Raw genomic sequence first — 18,658 nt, forward strand, 5'->3', positions numbered from 1 at the left:
GCCGGTCGGTGCCCCCGACAGCTTTCCCCGGCGGGGAACTGTCTGTGGCTGGGTGGCAGGTCCGCCCTTAAAGGGGAGGTGGCGCTGCCAGTGACAATATTTTATTTGTTATTTTGCCTCTCGGGTGCCAAGCCGCTTGCCCGGCCAAAACCCTCCCTGGTGGACCAGTGGACCTAACTAAAAACTTTGCAGAGTTCGCAGCGGCCCTCCCTTTAACTGAAGGGGAGGGATGTTGTGACACGTCAGCGCGTGACTCGGAGCGACGGCCATTCCGACCCGCCCACACTTCCGGCCCGCTGATGACAACATCCGCCCCGACTGGGAAAAACCTTCCATTCCTGAATTTCCCCATGGATTGCGCCCCATGGATTGCGACGGAGAAAACTTTAAAAACAGTCAGTGCACCCCGTTTGGGGCTGGGCTCAATTTTGGCCCCTCAAACAATTATTGAGCATATTAACAAGTATCGAATGCTGGTTAAACATCGAGCACATTCGACAAGTATTGAACACATAAGCAGAATGAAAACAGAAGCAAACAGCAATCATATTAACATGAGGCATCAGCCGCAGCTCACTTGGAGGCACCCTTGCCTGTGTCAGAAGGTCATTGGTTCAAGTCATACACATGGGTTCATTACTCTCACTGATTAACATGTTCAATATCTGTTCATTACTTGCTAATGTGCTTGTTGGTTGTTTGCCTGTTCATTACTTCATGATGTGACACAGTACGGTTTGGATCCTAATACCTGTACATTACACCGTCTTATCCAACACTCTGAGAATTACCCACCCTAGCTTTCCTCACGGAAACGCCCAATTGGCCACCGTAACGTCAGTGGAAAATTCAGCGCTGTAATCCATGCACCTGTGAGTATGCTCACAGGTTGGGAGAGCTGGTAAGTTGGGAATGGCTTCACAAAACTCAATAAAACCCCAGCCAGTTGGGTTCGGGAGATCCACGATGGGGCAGGTGGGTGTGAGCCTGGTGGATGGACTGGTAATGTGTAGTGTGATTGTTCAACCTTTGCTAATAAACCAACTAGTTCTTAACAGCAATGTGTTGCTATGTATTCTTAAGCAAAAAACCCATGAAGCAAATACGTAACAGTCAGGAACCCCGGATAAATGGGTAACTGTGCCTTCTCCCGATCTTCTGCCAAAGTAACAGAAATGGCTCTCATGGCTGGGACAAAAACCCAGCCTGGAGCAATCAATCAGAGGCAGGCCCTCGCAATCGAGGCAGACTTGTTCCCACTCTAAAAGTGAGTTCGTAGGTGGCTGAACAGTCCAATATGAGAACCACAGTCCCTGTCACAGGTGGGACAGATTTGCCGCACGCTCTTTCCGCTGTCTGCGCTTGTTTTCTGCATGCTCTCGGCGATGAGACTCGAGGTGTTCAGCACCCTCCCGGATGCACTTCGTCCATTTAGGGCGGTCTTTGGCCAGGGACTCCACGTGTCGGTGGGGATGTTGCACTTTATCAGGGAGGCTTTGAGGGTGTCCTTGTAACGTTTCCTCTGCCCACCTTTGGCTCGTTTGCCGTGAAGGAGTTCCGAGTAGAGCATTTGCTTTGGGAGTCTCGTGTCTGGCATGCGGACAATGGAGCAGACCGCACTCTGGCACGTTATTTGATGGTTGGGGGAGTGGAGAATGAAGCCAGGGGGCAGAGGGTGGCCCTGTTTGCCCCTCCAGGTCACCCTCCCTATTGGACCAAGTGGCAGTTCGCCTGGAAAGAGGTGGGCGCAGAGAATTTGAGGGCCGCTGCTGCCGCTGACAGCGCCAGCCCTGTGGGGCACGTTCGCTGTGGGAGTCCTTGCAGCAGACGGCTCCTGACTTGTGCCTTGTAGATGGTAGAAAGGCTTTGGGGCTCAGGAGGTGAGACACTCGCTGCAGAATACCCAGCCTCTGACCTGCTCTTGTAGCCACAGTATCTATGTGGCTGGTCCAGTTAAGTTTCTGGTGAATGGCAACCCCCAGGATGTTGATGGTGGGGGATTCGGTGATGGTAATGCCGTTGAATAGCAAGGGGCGGTGGTTAGACTCTTGCTTGTTGACACGTGTGTGGTGCGAATGTTACCAGCTCAATATCAGCTGAGTGACCAGTTTGTCCAAGGAATAAGGAGATATCACTTTCATAACATGTTTACCAACTCAAGTGACATCATCACCTCAGCAAGTTAGGAAACAATATGAAGGGTTTGCTGGACAACTTGACAGAATCGCTTACATCAGCAATCACGTGCTTTCTAAAACACTGCTTAAAGGCTATATGATCACTCTGGTTTTGTATGGTCATGGGAGTTCTCTTGGCCTCTTTGTTGGGAGTTCCGCCCGTCTTCTGGTGAAATTAATCTCGGGAGATCGAGAGGGAACACAGAGACCGAGGGAACACAGAGACCGAGGGACACACAGAGACCGAGGGAACACAGAGACCGAGGGACACACAGACCGAGGGAGCTTCTGTGGAAGTTGCGCTCTGCTGTTGGTTTGATTTGTTGGGTGTTCCTGGCGATGCCCCCCAGGGCCGGCACCGTGTAGCGAGGAGAGCCTAGCACGATCCAGTCGCCTCACACTTCTCAGGAGGACAAGATGCGGGAAGCAAGTATCAATTTTATCAAACAGATTGAGAAACACTATCAGCTGGAACACAGCATTAATTTGGTACGAGTAAATGTCAATCTAAAGCATTGTCTCCTGTTGAACAGGGTCAGTCACATACCCATGTGCAGATGGTCTTCAGCCGGGTCATCCAGAACCTGAAATATAAATGAGAGGGGGAATTCACATGAAAGAAAGTAAGAAGGAATGTAGAACATACATTTATATAGCATCTTTCACAACCTCGGGACTTCCCAAAGCGTTTTACAGCCAATTAAGTATTTTTGGAGTGTAGTCACTGTTGTACTGTGGGAAACACAGCAGCCAATTTGCACACAGCAAGCTCCCAAAAATAGAAATGTGATAATGACCAGATAATCTGTTTTTTGTTATGTTGATTGAGGGACATTATTGGCCCAGGACACCGGGGATAACTCCCCTGCTCTTCTTCAAAATAGTGCCACGGGATCTTTTACATCCACCTGAGAGAGCAGAGGGGGCCTCGGTTTAACGTCTCATCTGAAGGACGGCACCTCCGACAGTGCATTCAGTGCTAAAGAGTGGATCTAAGATTCTCCGCACAAGCAAATTGCCAAACATGGCACAGAACTAGCAGAGAACCATTAGAAGCAGACACGGAAAACGAGGTTTTATCTGGTTCTTGCCTCTCCCAGGAGATCACATGGCTCCGGTTGGGGTGGAGTGTAGAATGTTTCGGTGTAAGGGGTGCCGCAGTTGTGTGGGGCAGACTGGGTGGGCTGGGTGCTCTTTACCTTTATGCCATTGTTCATTGTTCATAGGTTTATATGTAACCTTCAGGGCTGCTGACCGAGGGCCGTGTGGATCTTTGTCGGCCGGAGCGGACACAATGGGCCGAAATGGCCTCCTTCTGCGCTGTAAATTTCTATGTTTCAATGCTTCTAAAACCCTCTCAGCGAGGGTGAAAAGCTTGAGATCACAGGACAGTTGAATAAGTAAAAGATACATTAGCCATCGGTTGCGCGGCTAGAATCCTCTGATTCAATAGAAACATTAATTCACTTTAAAATCCATCAGTTGAAATTATAATGTGTTGTACTCAAGCTTATCTTTGTTTTTATAACACTTCCTCCAATGATTCCAAAGACGAATATTAGCTCATCAACTGCCTGCTGCAGACCATTCTCGATCAGGCCGAGGCAGCCCGGGGAATTGAGTTCTGCGTACAAGCTGAGCTAAGACAGCAGCCGAGAGCCAGGAGTTATGTCCCGGTGGGCCTGTCTCGTGCTGTCTATCTGTCAGTAGCAAAGCTGACAGGGTCGCAAGGTTGAATGATTAAATAATGCGATTGGTTGGGTGGATAGAAAGCGGCTTCAGACAGAGAGTTACTGACTGGAAACGATTTAAGGGGAGCTGCAGCTGGGGAGGGGGACCTGGGCGATGGCTGAATGAGAAGAGATTTGGCATCACCTCACTCACTCACTCGGGAGGGAGGGGGATAGGAGATCAGCCTGACCTGACTGCGACTCCCCAGATGTTTGGGCACTTGGTGATGTTTGCCAAATGTACTCAACTATTTATCTCACAAAATTAAACAAATGTGTGTATTTGGCCATCTATTGGCACTGTCATGTAAATAAGGATTAACGGGCGAGATTGCGTGGCGCCCCGTCTGGGGAGGGCGTAACAGTCGCAAGACGAGAGTTCCTGAGCAGGCGGGAGGTCTGCCCCGCCACCAACATTCGGGTTACCGCCCCCGAGAGCAAGGGGAGCGCAGAATATCACAGGGGAGCGCAGAATATCACAGGGGAGCGCAGAATATCACAGGGGTGTGTAAAATATCACAGGGGAGCGCAGAATATCGCAGGGGAGCGCAGAATATCGCAGGGGAGCGCAGAATATCACAGGGGTGTGTAAAATATCACAGGGGAGCGCAGAATATCGCAGGGGAGTGCAGAATATCGCAGGGGAGTGCAGAATATCGCAGGGGAGCGCAGAATATCACAGGGGTGTGTAAAATATCACAGGGGAGCGCAGAATATCGCAGGGGAGCGCAGAATATCACAGGGGTGTGTAAAATATCACAGGGGAGCGCAGAATATCGCAGGGGAGCGCAGAATATCACAGGGGTGTGTAAAATATCGCAGGGGAGCGCAGAATATCACAGGGGTGTGTAAAATATCACAGGGGAGCGCAGAATATCGCAGGGGAGTGCAGAATATCGCAGGGGAGCGCAGAATATCACAGGGGTGTGTAAAATATCACAGTGCTGTGTAGAATATCGCAGGGGTGTGTAAAATATCACAGTGGTGTGTAAAATATCGAAGTGGTGTGTAAAATATCACAGTGCTGTGTAAAATATCACAGTGGTGTGTAAAATATCACATTGATGTGTCAAATATCACAGTGCTGTGTAAAATACCACAGTGCTGTGTAAAATATCACAGTGGTGTGTAAAATATCGCAGTGATGTGTAAAATATCACATTGATGTGTGAAATATCGCAGTGGTGTGTAAAATATCACATTGATATGTGAAATATCACAGTGGTGTGTAAAATATCACAGTGCTGTGTAAAATATCGAAGTGGTGTGTAAAATATCACAGTGCTGTGTAAAATATCACAGTGGTGTGTAAAATATCGCAGTGATGTGTAAAATATCACAGTGGTGTGTAAAATATCACAGTGATGTGTAAAATATCGAAGTGGTGTGTAAAATATCACAGTGCTGTGTAAAATATCACAGTGATGTGTAAAATATCGAAGTGGTGTGTAAAATATCAGAGTGGTGTGTAAAATATCACAGTGATGTGTGAAATATCACAGTGCTGTCTAAAATATCACAGTGATGTGTAAAATATCACAGTGATGTGTAAAATATCACAGTGGTGTGTAAAATATCACAGTGCTGTGTAAAATATCACAGTGGTGTGTAAAATATCACAGTGCTGTGTAAAATATCACAGTGATGTGTAAAATATCACAGTGGTGTGTAAAATATCACAGTGATGTGTAAAATATGACAGTGGTGTGTAAAATATCACAGTGGTGTGTAAAATATGACAGTGCTGTGTAAAATATCACAGTGATGTGTAATATAGCACAGTGGTGTGTAAAATTTCACAGTGGTGTGTAAAATATCGCAGTGCTGTGTAAAATATCACAGTGTAGTGTAAAATATCACAGTGCTGTGTAAAATATCACAGTGATGTGTCAAATATCACAGTGATGTGTAAAATATCACAGTGATGTGTAAAATATCGCAGTGGTGTGCAAAATATCACATTGATGTGTAAAATATCGCAATGATGTGTAAAATATCACAGTGATGTGTAAAATATCACAGTGATGTGTAAAATATCGCAATGATGTGCAAAATATCAGAGTGATGTGTAAAATATCGCAATGATGTGTAAAATATCAGAGTGATGTGTAAAATATCAGAGTGATGTGTAAAATATCGCAGTGATGTGTAAAATATCACATTGATGTGTAAAATATCACTGTGGTGTGTAAAATATCGCAGTGGTGTGTAAAATATCGCAGTGGTGTGTAAAATATCAAAGTGGTGTGTACAATATCACAGTGGTGTGTAAAATATCGCAATGATGTGTAAAATATCACAGTGATTTGTAAAATATCACAGTGGTGTGTAAAATATCACAGTGCTGTGTAAAATATCGCAGTGGTGTGTAAAATATCACATGTGTGTGTAAAATATCACAGTGCTGTGAAAAATATCACAGTGCTGTGTAAAATATCGCAGTGGTGTGTAAAATATCACAGTGATGTGTAAAATATCACAGTGCTGTGTAAAATATCACAGTGATGTGTAAAATATCACAGTGCTGTGTAAAATATCACAGTGGTGTGTAAAATATCGCAGTGGTGTGTAAAATATCACAGTGATGTGTAAAATATCACAGTGCTGTGTAAAATATCACAGTGATGTGCAAAATATCACATGTGTGTGTAAAATATCACAGTGCTGTGAAAAATATCACAGTGCTGTGTAAAATATCGCAATGATGTGTAAAATATCACAGTGATGTGTAAAATATCACATGTGTGTGTAAAATATCACAGTGCTGTGAAAAATATCACAGTGCTGTGTAAAATATCGCAGTGGTGTGTAAAATATCACAGTGATGTGTAAAATATCACAGTGCTGTGTAAAATATCACAGTGCTGTGTAAAATATCACAGTGCTGTGTAAAATATCACAGTGATGTGTAAAATATCGCAGTGATGTGTAAAATATCAGTGGTGTCTAAAATATCGCAGTGGTGTGTAAAATATCGCAGTGGTGTGTAAATTAGCACAATGATGTGTAAAATATCACAGTGATGTGTAAAATATCACAGTGATGTGTAAAATATCACAGAGGTGTGTAAAATATCACAGTGATGTGTAAAATATCGCTGTGCTGTGTAAAATATCACAGTGATGTGTAAAATAGCACAGTGATGTGTAAAATATCACAGTGATGTATAAAATATGACAGTGGTGTGTAAAATATGACAGTGATGTGTAAAATATCACAGTGATGTGTAAAATATAACAGTGATGTGTAAAATATCGCAGTGGTGTGCAAAATATCACATTGATGTGTAAAATATCACAGTGGTGTGTAAAATATCGCAATGATGTGTAAAATATCACAGTGATGTGTAAAATATCACAGTGGTGTGTAAAATATCGCAATGATGTGCAAAATATCACAGTGATGTGTAAAATATCGCAGTGATGTGTAAAATATCAGTGGTGTCTAAAATATCGCAGTGGTGTGTAAAATATCGCAGTGGTGTGTAAATTAGCACAATGATGTGTAAAATATCACATTGATGTGTAAAATATCACAGTGATGTGTAAAATATCACAGAGGTGTGTAAAATATCACAGTGATGTGTAAAATATCGCTGTGCTGTGTAAAATATCACAGTGATGTGTAAAATAGCACAGTGATGTGTAAAATATCACAGTGATGTATAAAATATGACAGTGGTGTGTAAAATATGACAGTGATGTGTAAAATATCACAGTGATGTGTAAAATATCACAGTGATGTGTAAAATATCGCAGTGGTGTGCAAAATATCACATTGATGTGTAAAATATCACAGTGGTGTGTAAAATATCGCAATGATGTGTAAAATATCACAGTGATGTGTAAAATATCACAGTGGTGTGTAAAATATCGCAATGATGTGCAAAATATCAGAGTGATGTGTAAAATATCGCAATGATGTGTAAAATATCAGAGTGATGTGTAAAATATCGCAGTGATGTGTAAAATATCACATTGATGTGTAAATTATCACAGTGATGTGTAAAATATCACAGTGATGTGTAAAATATCACAGTGGTGTGTAAAATATCACAGTGATGTGTAAAATATCGCTGTGCTGTGTAAAATATCACAGTGGTGTGTAAAATATCAAAGTGGTGTGTACAATATCACAGTGGTGTGTAAAATATCGCAATGATGTGTAAAATATCACAGTGATTTGTAAAATATCACAGTGGTGTGTAAAATATCGCAATGATGTGTAAAATATCACAGTGATGTGCAAAATATCACATGTGTGTGTAAAATATCACAGAGCTGTGAAAAATATCACAGTGGTGTGTAAAATATCGCAATGATGTGTAAAATATCACAGTGGTGTGTAAAATATCGCACTGATGTGTAAAATATCACAGTGGTGTGTAAAATATTGCAGTGGTGTGTAAAATATCACAGTGGTGTGTAAAATATCACAGTGCTATGTAAAATATCGCAGTCATGTGTAAAATATCACAGTGATGTGTAAAATTTCACAGTGGTGTGTAAAATATCGCAGTAATGTGTAAAATATCACAGTAGTGTGTAAAATATCACAGTGCTGTGTAAAATATCGCAGTGGTGTGTAAAATATCAAAGTGGTGTGTAAAATATCACAGTGGTGTATAACTTATCACAGTGATGTGTAAAATATCACATTGCTGTGTAAAATATCACAGTGGTGTGTAAAATATCACATTGGTGTGTAAAATATCACAGTGGTGTGTAAAATATCACAGTGATGTGTAAAATATCACAGTGCTGTGTAAAATATCGCAGTGGTGTGTAAAATATCACAGTGATGTGTAAAATATCACAGTGGTGTGTAAAATATCACAGTGATGTGTAAAATATCACAGTGCTGTGTAAAATATCACAGTGGTGTGTAAAATATCACAGTGATGTGTAAAATATCGCAGTGATGTGTAAAATATCAGTGGTGTCTAAAATATCGCAGTGGTGTGTAAAATATCGCAGTGGTGTGTAAAATATCACAGTGATGTGTAAAATATCACAGTGATGTGTAAAATATCACAGTGGTGTGTAAAATATCACAGTGATGTGTAAAATATCGCTGTGCTGTGTAAAATATCACAGTGATGTGTAAAATAGCACAGTGATGTGTAAAATATCACAGTGATGTGTAAAATATGACAGTGGTGTGTAAAATATGACAGTGCTGTGTAAAATATCACAGTGATGTGTAATATATCACAGTGGTGTGTAAAATTTCACAGTGGTGTGTAAAATATCGCAGTGCTGTGTAAGATATCACAGTGTTGTGTAAAATATCACAGTGCTGTGTAAAATATCACAGTGATGTGTCAAATATCACAGTGATGTGTAAAATATCACAGTGGTGTGTAAAATATCACAGTGCTGTGTAAAATATCACAGTGATGTGTCAAATATCACAGTGATGTGTAAAATATCACAGTGATGTGTAAAATATCGCGGTGGTGTGCAAAATATCACATTGATGTGTAAAATATCACAGTGGTGTGTAAAATATCGCAATGATGTGTAAAATATCACAGTGATGTGTAAAATATCACAGTGGTGTGTAAAATATCGCAATGATGTGCAAAATATCAGAGTGATGTGTAAAATATCGCAATGATGTGTAAAATATCAGAGTGATGTGTAAAATATCAGAGTGATGTGTAAAATATCGCAGTGATGTGTAAAATATCACATTGATGTGTAAAATATCACAGTGGTGTGTAAAATGTCGCAGTGGTGTGTAAAATATCAAAGTGGTGTGTACAATATCACAGTGGTGTGTAAAATATCGCAATGATGTGTAAAATATCACAGTGATTTGTAAAATATCACAGTGGTGTGTAAAATATCGCAATGATGTGTAAAATATCACAGTGATGTGTAAAATATCACATGTGTGTGTAAAATATCACAGTGCTGTGAAAAATATCACAGTGGTGTGTAAAATATCGCAATGATGTGTAAAATATCACAGTGGTGTGTAAAATATCGCACTGATGTGTAAAATATCACAGTGGTGTGTAAAATATTGCAGTGCTGTGTAAAATATCACAGTGGTGTGTAAAATATCACAATGCTATGTAAAATATCGCAGTGATGTGTAAAATATCACAGTGATGTGTAAAATTTCACAGTGGTGTGTAAAATATCGCAGTAATGTGTAAAATATCACAGTGGTGTGTAAAATATCACAGTGGTGTGTAAAATATCGCAGTGGTGTGTAAAATATCAAAGTGGTGTGTAAAATATCACAGTGGTGTATAACTTATCACAGTGGTGTGTAAAATATCACAGTGATGTGTAAAATATCGCTGTGCTGTGTAAAATATCACAGTGATGTGTAAAATATCGCAATGATGTGTAAAATATCAGAGTGATGTGTAAAATATCGCAATGATGTGTAAAATATCAGAGTGATGTGTAAAATATCGCAGTGATGTGTAAAATATCACATTGATGTGTAAAATATCACAGTGGTGTGTAAAATATCGCAGTAGTGTGTAAAATATCGCAATGATGTGTAAAATATCACAGTGATGTGTAAAATATCACAGTGGTGTGTAAAATATCGCAATGATGTGTAAAATATCACAGTGATGTGTAAAATATCACAGGTGTGTGTAAAATATCACAGTGCTGTGAAAAATATCACAGTGGTGTGTAAAATATCACAGTGGTGTGTAAAATATCGCACTGATGTGTAAAATATCGCAGTGGTGTGTAAAATATTGCAGTGGTGTGTAAAATATCACAGTGGTGCGTAAAATATCACAGTGCGATGTAAAATATCGCAGTGATGTGTAAAATATCACAGTGATGTGTAAAATTTCACAGTGGTGTGTAAAATATCGCAGTAATGTGTAAAATATCACAGTGCTGTGTAAAATATCGCAGTGGTGTGTAAAATATCGCAGTGATGTGTAAAATATCACAGTGGTGTGTAAAATATCACAGTGCTGTGTAAAATATCACAGTGATGTGTAAAATATCAGAGTGATGTGTAAAATATCGCAGTGATGTGTAAAATATCGCAGTGATGTGTAAAATACCAGTGATGTATAAAATATCGCAGTAATGTGTAAAATATCGCAGTGATGTGTAAAATATCAGAGTGATGTGTAAAATATCGCAGTGATGTGTAAAATATCGCAGTGATGTGTAAAATATCACAGTGGTGTATAAAATATCGCAGTGATGTGTAAAATATCGCAGTGATGTGTAAAATATCACAGTGGTGTGTAACATATCACAGTGATGTGTAAAATATCACAGTGCTGTGTAAAATATCACAGTGGTGTGTAAAATATCACAGTGGTGTGTGAAATATCGCAGTGGTGTGTAAAATATCAAAGTGGTGTGTAAATTATCACAGTGGTGTGTAAAATATCGCAGTGATGTGTAAAATATCACAGTGCTGTGTAAAATATCACAGTGCTGTGTAAAATATCACAGTGTTGTGTAAAATATCGCAGTGGTGTGTAAAATATCGCAGTGGTGTGTAAAATATCAAAGTGGTGTGTAAATTATCACAGTGGTGTGTAAAATATCGCAGTGATGTGTAAAATATCACACTGCTGTGTAAAATTTCGCAGTGGTATGTAAAATATCACAGAGATGTGTAAAATATCGCAGTGATATGTAAAATATCACAGTGCTGTGTAAAATATCACAGGGGTGTGTAAAATATCACAGTGAGGTGTAAAATATCACAGTGAGGTGTAAAATATCGCAGTGGTGTGCAAAATATCACATTGATGTGTAAAATATCACAGTGGTGTGTAAAATATCGCAATGATGTGTAAAATATCACAGTGATGTGTAAAATATCACAGTGGTGTGTAAAATATCGCAATGATGTGTAAAATATCAGAGTGATGTGTAAAATATCGCAATGATGTGTAAAATATCACAGTGGTGTGTAAAATATTGCAGTGCTGTGTAAAATATCACAGTGGTGTGTAAAATATCACAATGCTATGTAAAATATCGCAGTGATGTGTAAAATATCACAGTGATGTGTAAAATTTCACAGTGGTGTGTAAAATATCGCAGTAATGTGTAAAATATCACAGTGGTGTGCAAAATATCACAGTGCTGTGTAAAATATCGCAGTGGTGTGTAAAATATCAAAGTGGTGTGTAAAATATCACAGTGGTGTATAACTTATCACAGTGATGTGTAAAATATCACATTGGTGTGTAAAATATCACAGTGGTGTGTAAAATATCACATTGGTGTGTAAAATATCACAGTGGTGTGTAAAATATCACAGTGATGTGTAAAATATCACAGTGGTGTGTAAAATATCACAGTGATGTGTAAAATATCGCTGTGCTGTGTAAAATATCACAGTGATGTGTAAAATATCGCAATGATGTGTAAAATATCAGAGTGATGTGTAAAATATCGCAATGATGTGTAAAATATCAGAGTGATGTGTAAAATATCGCAGTGATGTGTAAAATATCACATTGATGTGTAAAATATCACAGTGGTGTGTAAAATATCGCAGTAGTGTGTAAAATATCGCAATGATGTGTAAAATATCACAGTGATGTGTAAAATATCACAGTGGTGTGTAAAATATCGCAATGATGTGTAAAATATCACAGTGATGTGTAAAATATCACAGGTGTGTGTAAAATATCACAGTGCTGTGAAAAATATCACAGTGGTGTGTAAAATATCACAGTGGTGTGTAAAATATCGCACTGATGTGTAAAATATCACAGTGGTGTGTAAAATATTGCAGTGGTGTGTAAAATATCACAGTGGTGCGTAAAATATCACAGTGCTATGTAAAATATCGCAGTGATGTGTAAAATATCACAGTGATGTGTAAAATTTCACAGTGGTGTGTAAAATATCGCAGTAATGTGTAAAATATCACAATGCTGTGTAAAATATCGCAGTGGTGTGTAAAATATCGCAGTGATGTGTAAAATATCACAGTGGTGTGTAAAATATCACAGTGCTCTGTAAAATATCACAGTGATGTGTAAAATATCAGAGTGATGTGTAAAATATCGCAGTGATGTGTAAAATATCGCAGTGATGTGTAAAATACCAGTGATGTATAAAATATCGCAGTAATGTGTAAAATATCGCAGTGATGTGTAAAATATCAGAGTGATGTGTAAAATATCGCAGTGATGTGTAAAATATCGCAGTGATGTGTAAAATATCACAGTGGTGTATAAAATATCGCAGTGATGTGTAAAATATCGCAGTGATGTGTAAAATATCACAGTGGTGTGTAACATATCACAGTGATGTGTAAAATATCACAGTGCTGTGTAAAATATCACAGTGGTGTGTAAAATATCACAGTGGTGTGTGAAATATCGCAGTGGTGTGTAAAATATCAAAGTGGTGTGTAAATTATCACAGTGGTGTGTAAAATATCGCAGTGATGTGTAAAATATCACAGTGCTGTGTAAAATATCACAGTGCTGTGTAAAATATCGCAGTGGTGTGTAAAATATCGCAGTGGTGTGTAAATTATCACAGTGGTGTGTAAAATATCGCAGTGATGTGTAAAATATCACACTGCTGTGTAAAATTTCGCAGTGGTATGTAAAATATCACAGAGATGTGTAAAATATCGCAGTGATATGTAAAATATCACAGTGCTGTGTAAAATATCACAGGGGTGTGTAAAATATCACAGTGAGGTGTAAAATATCACAGTGAGGTGTAAAATATCGCAGTGGTGTGCAAAATATCACATTGATGTGTAAAATATCACAGTGGTGTGTAAAATATCGCAATGATGTGTAAAATATCACAGTGATGTGTAAAATATCACAGTGGTGTGTAAAATATCGCAATGATGTGTAAAATATCAGAGTGATGTGTAAAATATCGCAATGATGTGTAAAATATCAGAGTGATGTGTAAAATATCAGAGTGATGTGTAAAATATCGCAGTGATGTGTAAAATATCACATTGATGTGTAAAATATCGCAGTGGTGTGTAAAATATCAAAGTGGTGTGTAAAATATCACAGTGGTGTGTAAAATATCGCAATGATGTGTAAAATATCACAGTGGTGTGTAAAATATCGCACTGATGTGCAAAATATCACAGTGGTGTGTAAAATATTGCAGTGGTGTGTAAAATATCACAGTGGTGTGTAAAATATCACAGTGCTATGTAAAATATCGCAGTGTGTAAAATATCACAGCGATGTGTAAAATTTCACAGTGGTGTGTAAAATATTGCAGTAATGTGTAAAATATCACAGTGGTGTGTAAAATATCACAGCGCTGTGTAAAATATCGCAGTGGTGTGTAAAATATCAAAGTGGTGTGTAAAATATCACAGTGGTGTATAACTTATCACAGTGATGTGTAAAATATCACATTGGTGTGTAAAATATCACAGTGGTGTGTAAAATATCACAGTGGTGTGCAAAATATCACATTGATGTGTAAAATATCACAGTGGTGTGTAAAATATCGCAATGATGTGTAAAATATCACAGTGATGTGTAAAATATCACAGTGGTGTGTAAAATATCGCAATGATGTGTAAAATATCAGAGTGATGTGTAAAATATCGCAATGATGTGTAAAATATCAGAGTGATGTGTAAAATATCAGAGTGATGTGTAAAATATCGCAGTGATGTGTAAAATATCACATTGATGTGTAAAATATCACAGTGGTGTGTAAAATATCGCAGTGTTGTGTAAAATATCAAAGTGGTGTGTAAAATATCACAGTGGTGTGTAAAATATCGCAATGATGTGTAAAATATCACAGTGGTGTGTAAAATATCGCACTGATGTGTAAAATATCACAGTGGTGTGTAAAATATTGCAGTGGTGTGTAAAATATCACAGTGGTGTGTAAAATATCACAGTGCTATGTAAAATATCGCAGTGATGTGTAAAATATCACAGCGATGTGTAAAATTTCACAGCGGTGTGTAAAATATTGCAGTAATGTGTAAAATATCACAGTGGTGTGTAAAATATCACAGTGCTGTGTAAAATATCGCAGTGGTGTGTAAAATATCAAAGTGGTGTGTAAAATATCACAGTGGTGTATAACTTATCACAGTGATGTGTAAAATATCACATTGGTGTGTAAAATATCACAGTGGTGTGTAAAATATCACAGTGATGTGTAAAATATCGCAGTGATGTGTAATATATCGCAGTGATGTGTAAAATATCACAGTGGTGTGTAAAATATCACAAAGATATGTAAAATATCGCAGTGATGTGTAAAATATCACAGTGCTGTGTAAAATATCACAGTGGTGTGTAAAATATCACAGGGGTGTGTAAAAAATCACAATGAGGTCTAAAATATCACAGTGATGTGTAAAATATCACAGTGAGGTGTAAAATATCACAGTGATGTGTAAAATATCACAGTGGTGTGTAAAATATCGCAGTGGTGTGTAAAATATCGCAGTGCTGTGTAAAATATCACAGAGATATGTAAAATATCGCAGTGATGTGTAAAATATCACAGTGCTGTGTAAATTATCACAGTGGTGTGTAAAATATCACAGGGGTGTGTAAAATATCACAGTGAGGTGTAAAATATCACAGTGATGTGTAAAATATCACATTGATGTGTAAAATATCGCAGTGGTGTGTAAAATATCAAAGTGGTGTGTAAAATATCACAGTGGTGTGTAAAATATCGCAATGATGTGTAAAATATCACAGTGGTGTGTAAAATATCGCACTGATGTGCAAAATATCACAGTGGTGTGTAAAATATTGCAGTGGTGTGTAAAATATCACAGTGGTGTGTAAAATATCACAGTGCTATGTAAAATATCGCAGTGTGTAAAATATCACAGCGATGTGTAAAATTTCACAGTGGTGTGTAAAATATTGCAGTAATGTGTAAAATATCACAGCGATGTGTAAAATTTCACAGTGGTGTGTAAAATATTGCAGTAATGTGTAAAATATCACAGTGGTGTGTAAAATATCACAGTGCTGTGTAAAATATCGCAGTGGTGTGTAAAATATCAAAGTGGTGTGTAAAATATCACAGTGGTGTATAACTTATCACAGTGATGTGTAAAATATCGCAATGATGTGTAAAATATCAGAGTGATGTGTAAAATATCACAGTGGTGTGTAAAATATCGCAGTGTTGTGTAAAATATCAAAGTGGTGTGTAAAATATCACAGTGGTGTGTAAAATATCGCAATGATGTGTAAAATATCACAGTGGTGTGTAAAATATCGCACTGATGTGTAAAATATCACAGTGGTGTGTAAAATATTGCAGTGGTGTGTAAAATATCACAGTGGTGTGTAAAATATCACAGTGCTATGTAAAATATCGCAGTGATGTGTAAAATATCACAGCGATGTGTAAAATTTCACAGCGGTGTGTAAAATATTGCAGTAATGTGTTAAATATCACAGTGGTGTGTAAAATATCACAGTGCTGTGTAAAATATCGCAGTGGTGTGTAAAATATCAAAGTGGTGTGTAAAATATCACAGTGGTGTATAACTTATCACAGTGATGTGTAAAATATCACATTGGTGTGTAAAATATCACAGTGGTGTGTAAAATATCACAGTGATGTGTAAAATATCGCAGTGATGTGTAAAATATCGCAGTGATGTGTAAAATATCACAGTGGTGTGTAAAATATAACAAAGATATGTAAAATATCGCAGTGATGTGTAAAATATCACAGTGCTGTGTAAAATATCACAGTGGTGTGTAAAATATCACAGGGGTGTGTAAAAAATCACAATGAGGTCTAAAATATCACAGTGATGTGTAAAATATCACAGTGAGGTGTAAAATATCACAGTGATGTGTAAAATATCACAGTGGTGTGTAAAATATCGCAGTGGTGTGTAAAATATCACAGTGCTGTGTAAAATATCACAGAGATATGTAAAATATCGCAGTGATGTGTAAAATATCACAGTGTTGTGTAAAATATCACAGGGGTGTGTAAAATATCACAGTGAGGTGTAAAATATCACAGTGATGTGTAAAATATCACAGTGAGGTGTAAAATATCACAGTGATGTGTAAAATATCACAGTGAGGTGTAAAATATCGCAGTGAGGTGTAAAATATCGCAGTGATGTGTAAAATATCGCAGTGGTGTGTAAAATATCACAGTGGTGTGTAAAATATCACAGTGCTGTGTAAAATATCACAGTGATGTGTAAAATATCAGAGTGATGTGTAAAATATCGCAGTGATGTGTAAAATATCGCAGTGATGTGTAAAATACCAGTGATGTGTAAAATATCGCAGTGATGTGTAAAATATCGCAGTGATGTGTAAAATATCGCAGTGGTGTGTAAAATATCGCAGTGCTGTGTAAAATATCACAGTGATGTGTAAAATATCAGAGTGATGTGTAAAATCTCGCAGTGATGTGTAAAATACCAGTGAGGTGTAAAATATCACAGTGATGTGTAAAATATCACAGTGGTGTGTAAAATATCGCAGTGGTGTGTAAAATATCGCAGTGCTGTGTAAAATATCACAGAGATATGTAAAATATCGCAGATGTGTAAAATATCACATTGATGTGTAAAATATCGCAGTGGTGTGTAAAATATCAAAGTGGTGTGTAAAATATCACAGTGGTGTGTAAAATATCGCAATGATGTGTAAAATATCACAGTGGTGTGTAAAATATCGCACTGATGTGCAAAATATCACAGTGGTGTGTAAAATATTGCAGTGGTGTGTAAAATATCACAGTGGTGTGTAAAATATCACAGTGCTATGTAAAATATCGCAGTGTGTAAAATATCACAGCGATGTGTAAAATTTCACAGTGGTGTGTAAAATATTGCAGTAATGTGTAAAATATCACAGTGATGTGTAAAATATCACAGTGCTGTGTAAAATATCGCAGTGGTGTGTAAAATATCACAGTGCTGTGTAAAATATCGCAGTGGTGTGTAAAATATCAAAGTGGTGTGTAAAATATCACAGTGGTGTATAACTTATCACAGTGATGTGTAAAATATCACATTGGTGTGTAAAATATCACATTGGTGTGTAAAATATCACAGTGGTGTGCAAAATATCACATTGATGTGTAAAATATCACAGTGGTGTGTAAAATATCGCAATGATGTGTAAAATATCACAGTGATGTGTAAAATATCACAGTGGTGTGTAAAATATCGCAATGATGTGTAAAATATCAGAGTGATGTGTAAAATATCGCAATGATGTGTAAAATATCAGAGTGATGTGTAAAATATCAGAGTGATGTGTAAAATATCGCAGTGATGTGTAAAATATCACATTGATGTGTAAAATATCACAGTGGTGTGTAAAATATCGCAGTGTTGTGTAAAATATCAAAGTGGTGTGTAAAATATCACAGTGGTGTGTAAAATATCGCAATGATGTGTAAAATATCACAGTGGTGTGTAAAATATCGCACTGATGTGTAAAATATCACAGTGGTGTGTAAAATATTGCAGTGGTGTGTAAAATATCACAGTGGTGTGTAAAATATCACAGTGCTATGTAAAATATCGCAGTGATGTGTAAAATATCACAGCGATGTGTAAAATTTCACAGCGGTGTGTAAAATATTGCAGTAATGTGTAAAATATCACAGTGGTGTGTAAAATATCACAGTGCTGTGTAAAATATCGCAGTGGTGTGTAAAATATCAAAGTGGTGTGTAAAATATCACAGTGATGTGTAAAATATCGCAGTGATGTGTAAAATATCGCAGTGATGTGTAAAATATCACAGTGGTGTGTAAAATA

The 18,658-nt window shown here is 37.8% G+C and overlaps 1 protein-coding gene across 2 annotated transcripts in view; it reads right to left on the minus strand.

Moving 5' to 3' along the window:
• The window catches only part of camkk1a (calcium/calmodulin-dependent protein kinase kinase 1, alpha a), a 271,224-nt gene that overhangs the window by 56,051 nt on the left and 196,515 nt on the right, over nucleotides 1-18,658 (minus strand). For both annotated transcript variants that reach the window (XM_070857382.1, XM_070857383.1), the window contains one exon: nucleotides 2,725-2,761. In XM_070857382.1, coding sequence (XP_070713483.1) covers nucleotides 2,725-2,761 — 37 coding nt within the window. The remainder of the gene's footprint in view (nucleotides 1-2,724; nucleotides 2,762-18,658) is intronic.

Source organism: Pristiophorus japonicus, chromosome 16, assembly GCF_044704955.1.
Source record: "Pristiophorus japonicus isolate sPriJap1 chromosome 16, sPriJap1.hap1, whole genome shotgun sequence".
NCBI lineage: Eukaryota > Metazoa > Chordata > Chondrichthyes > Pristiophoridae > Pristiophorus > Pristiophorus japonicus.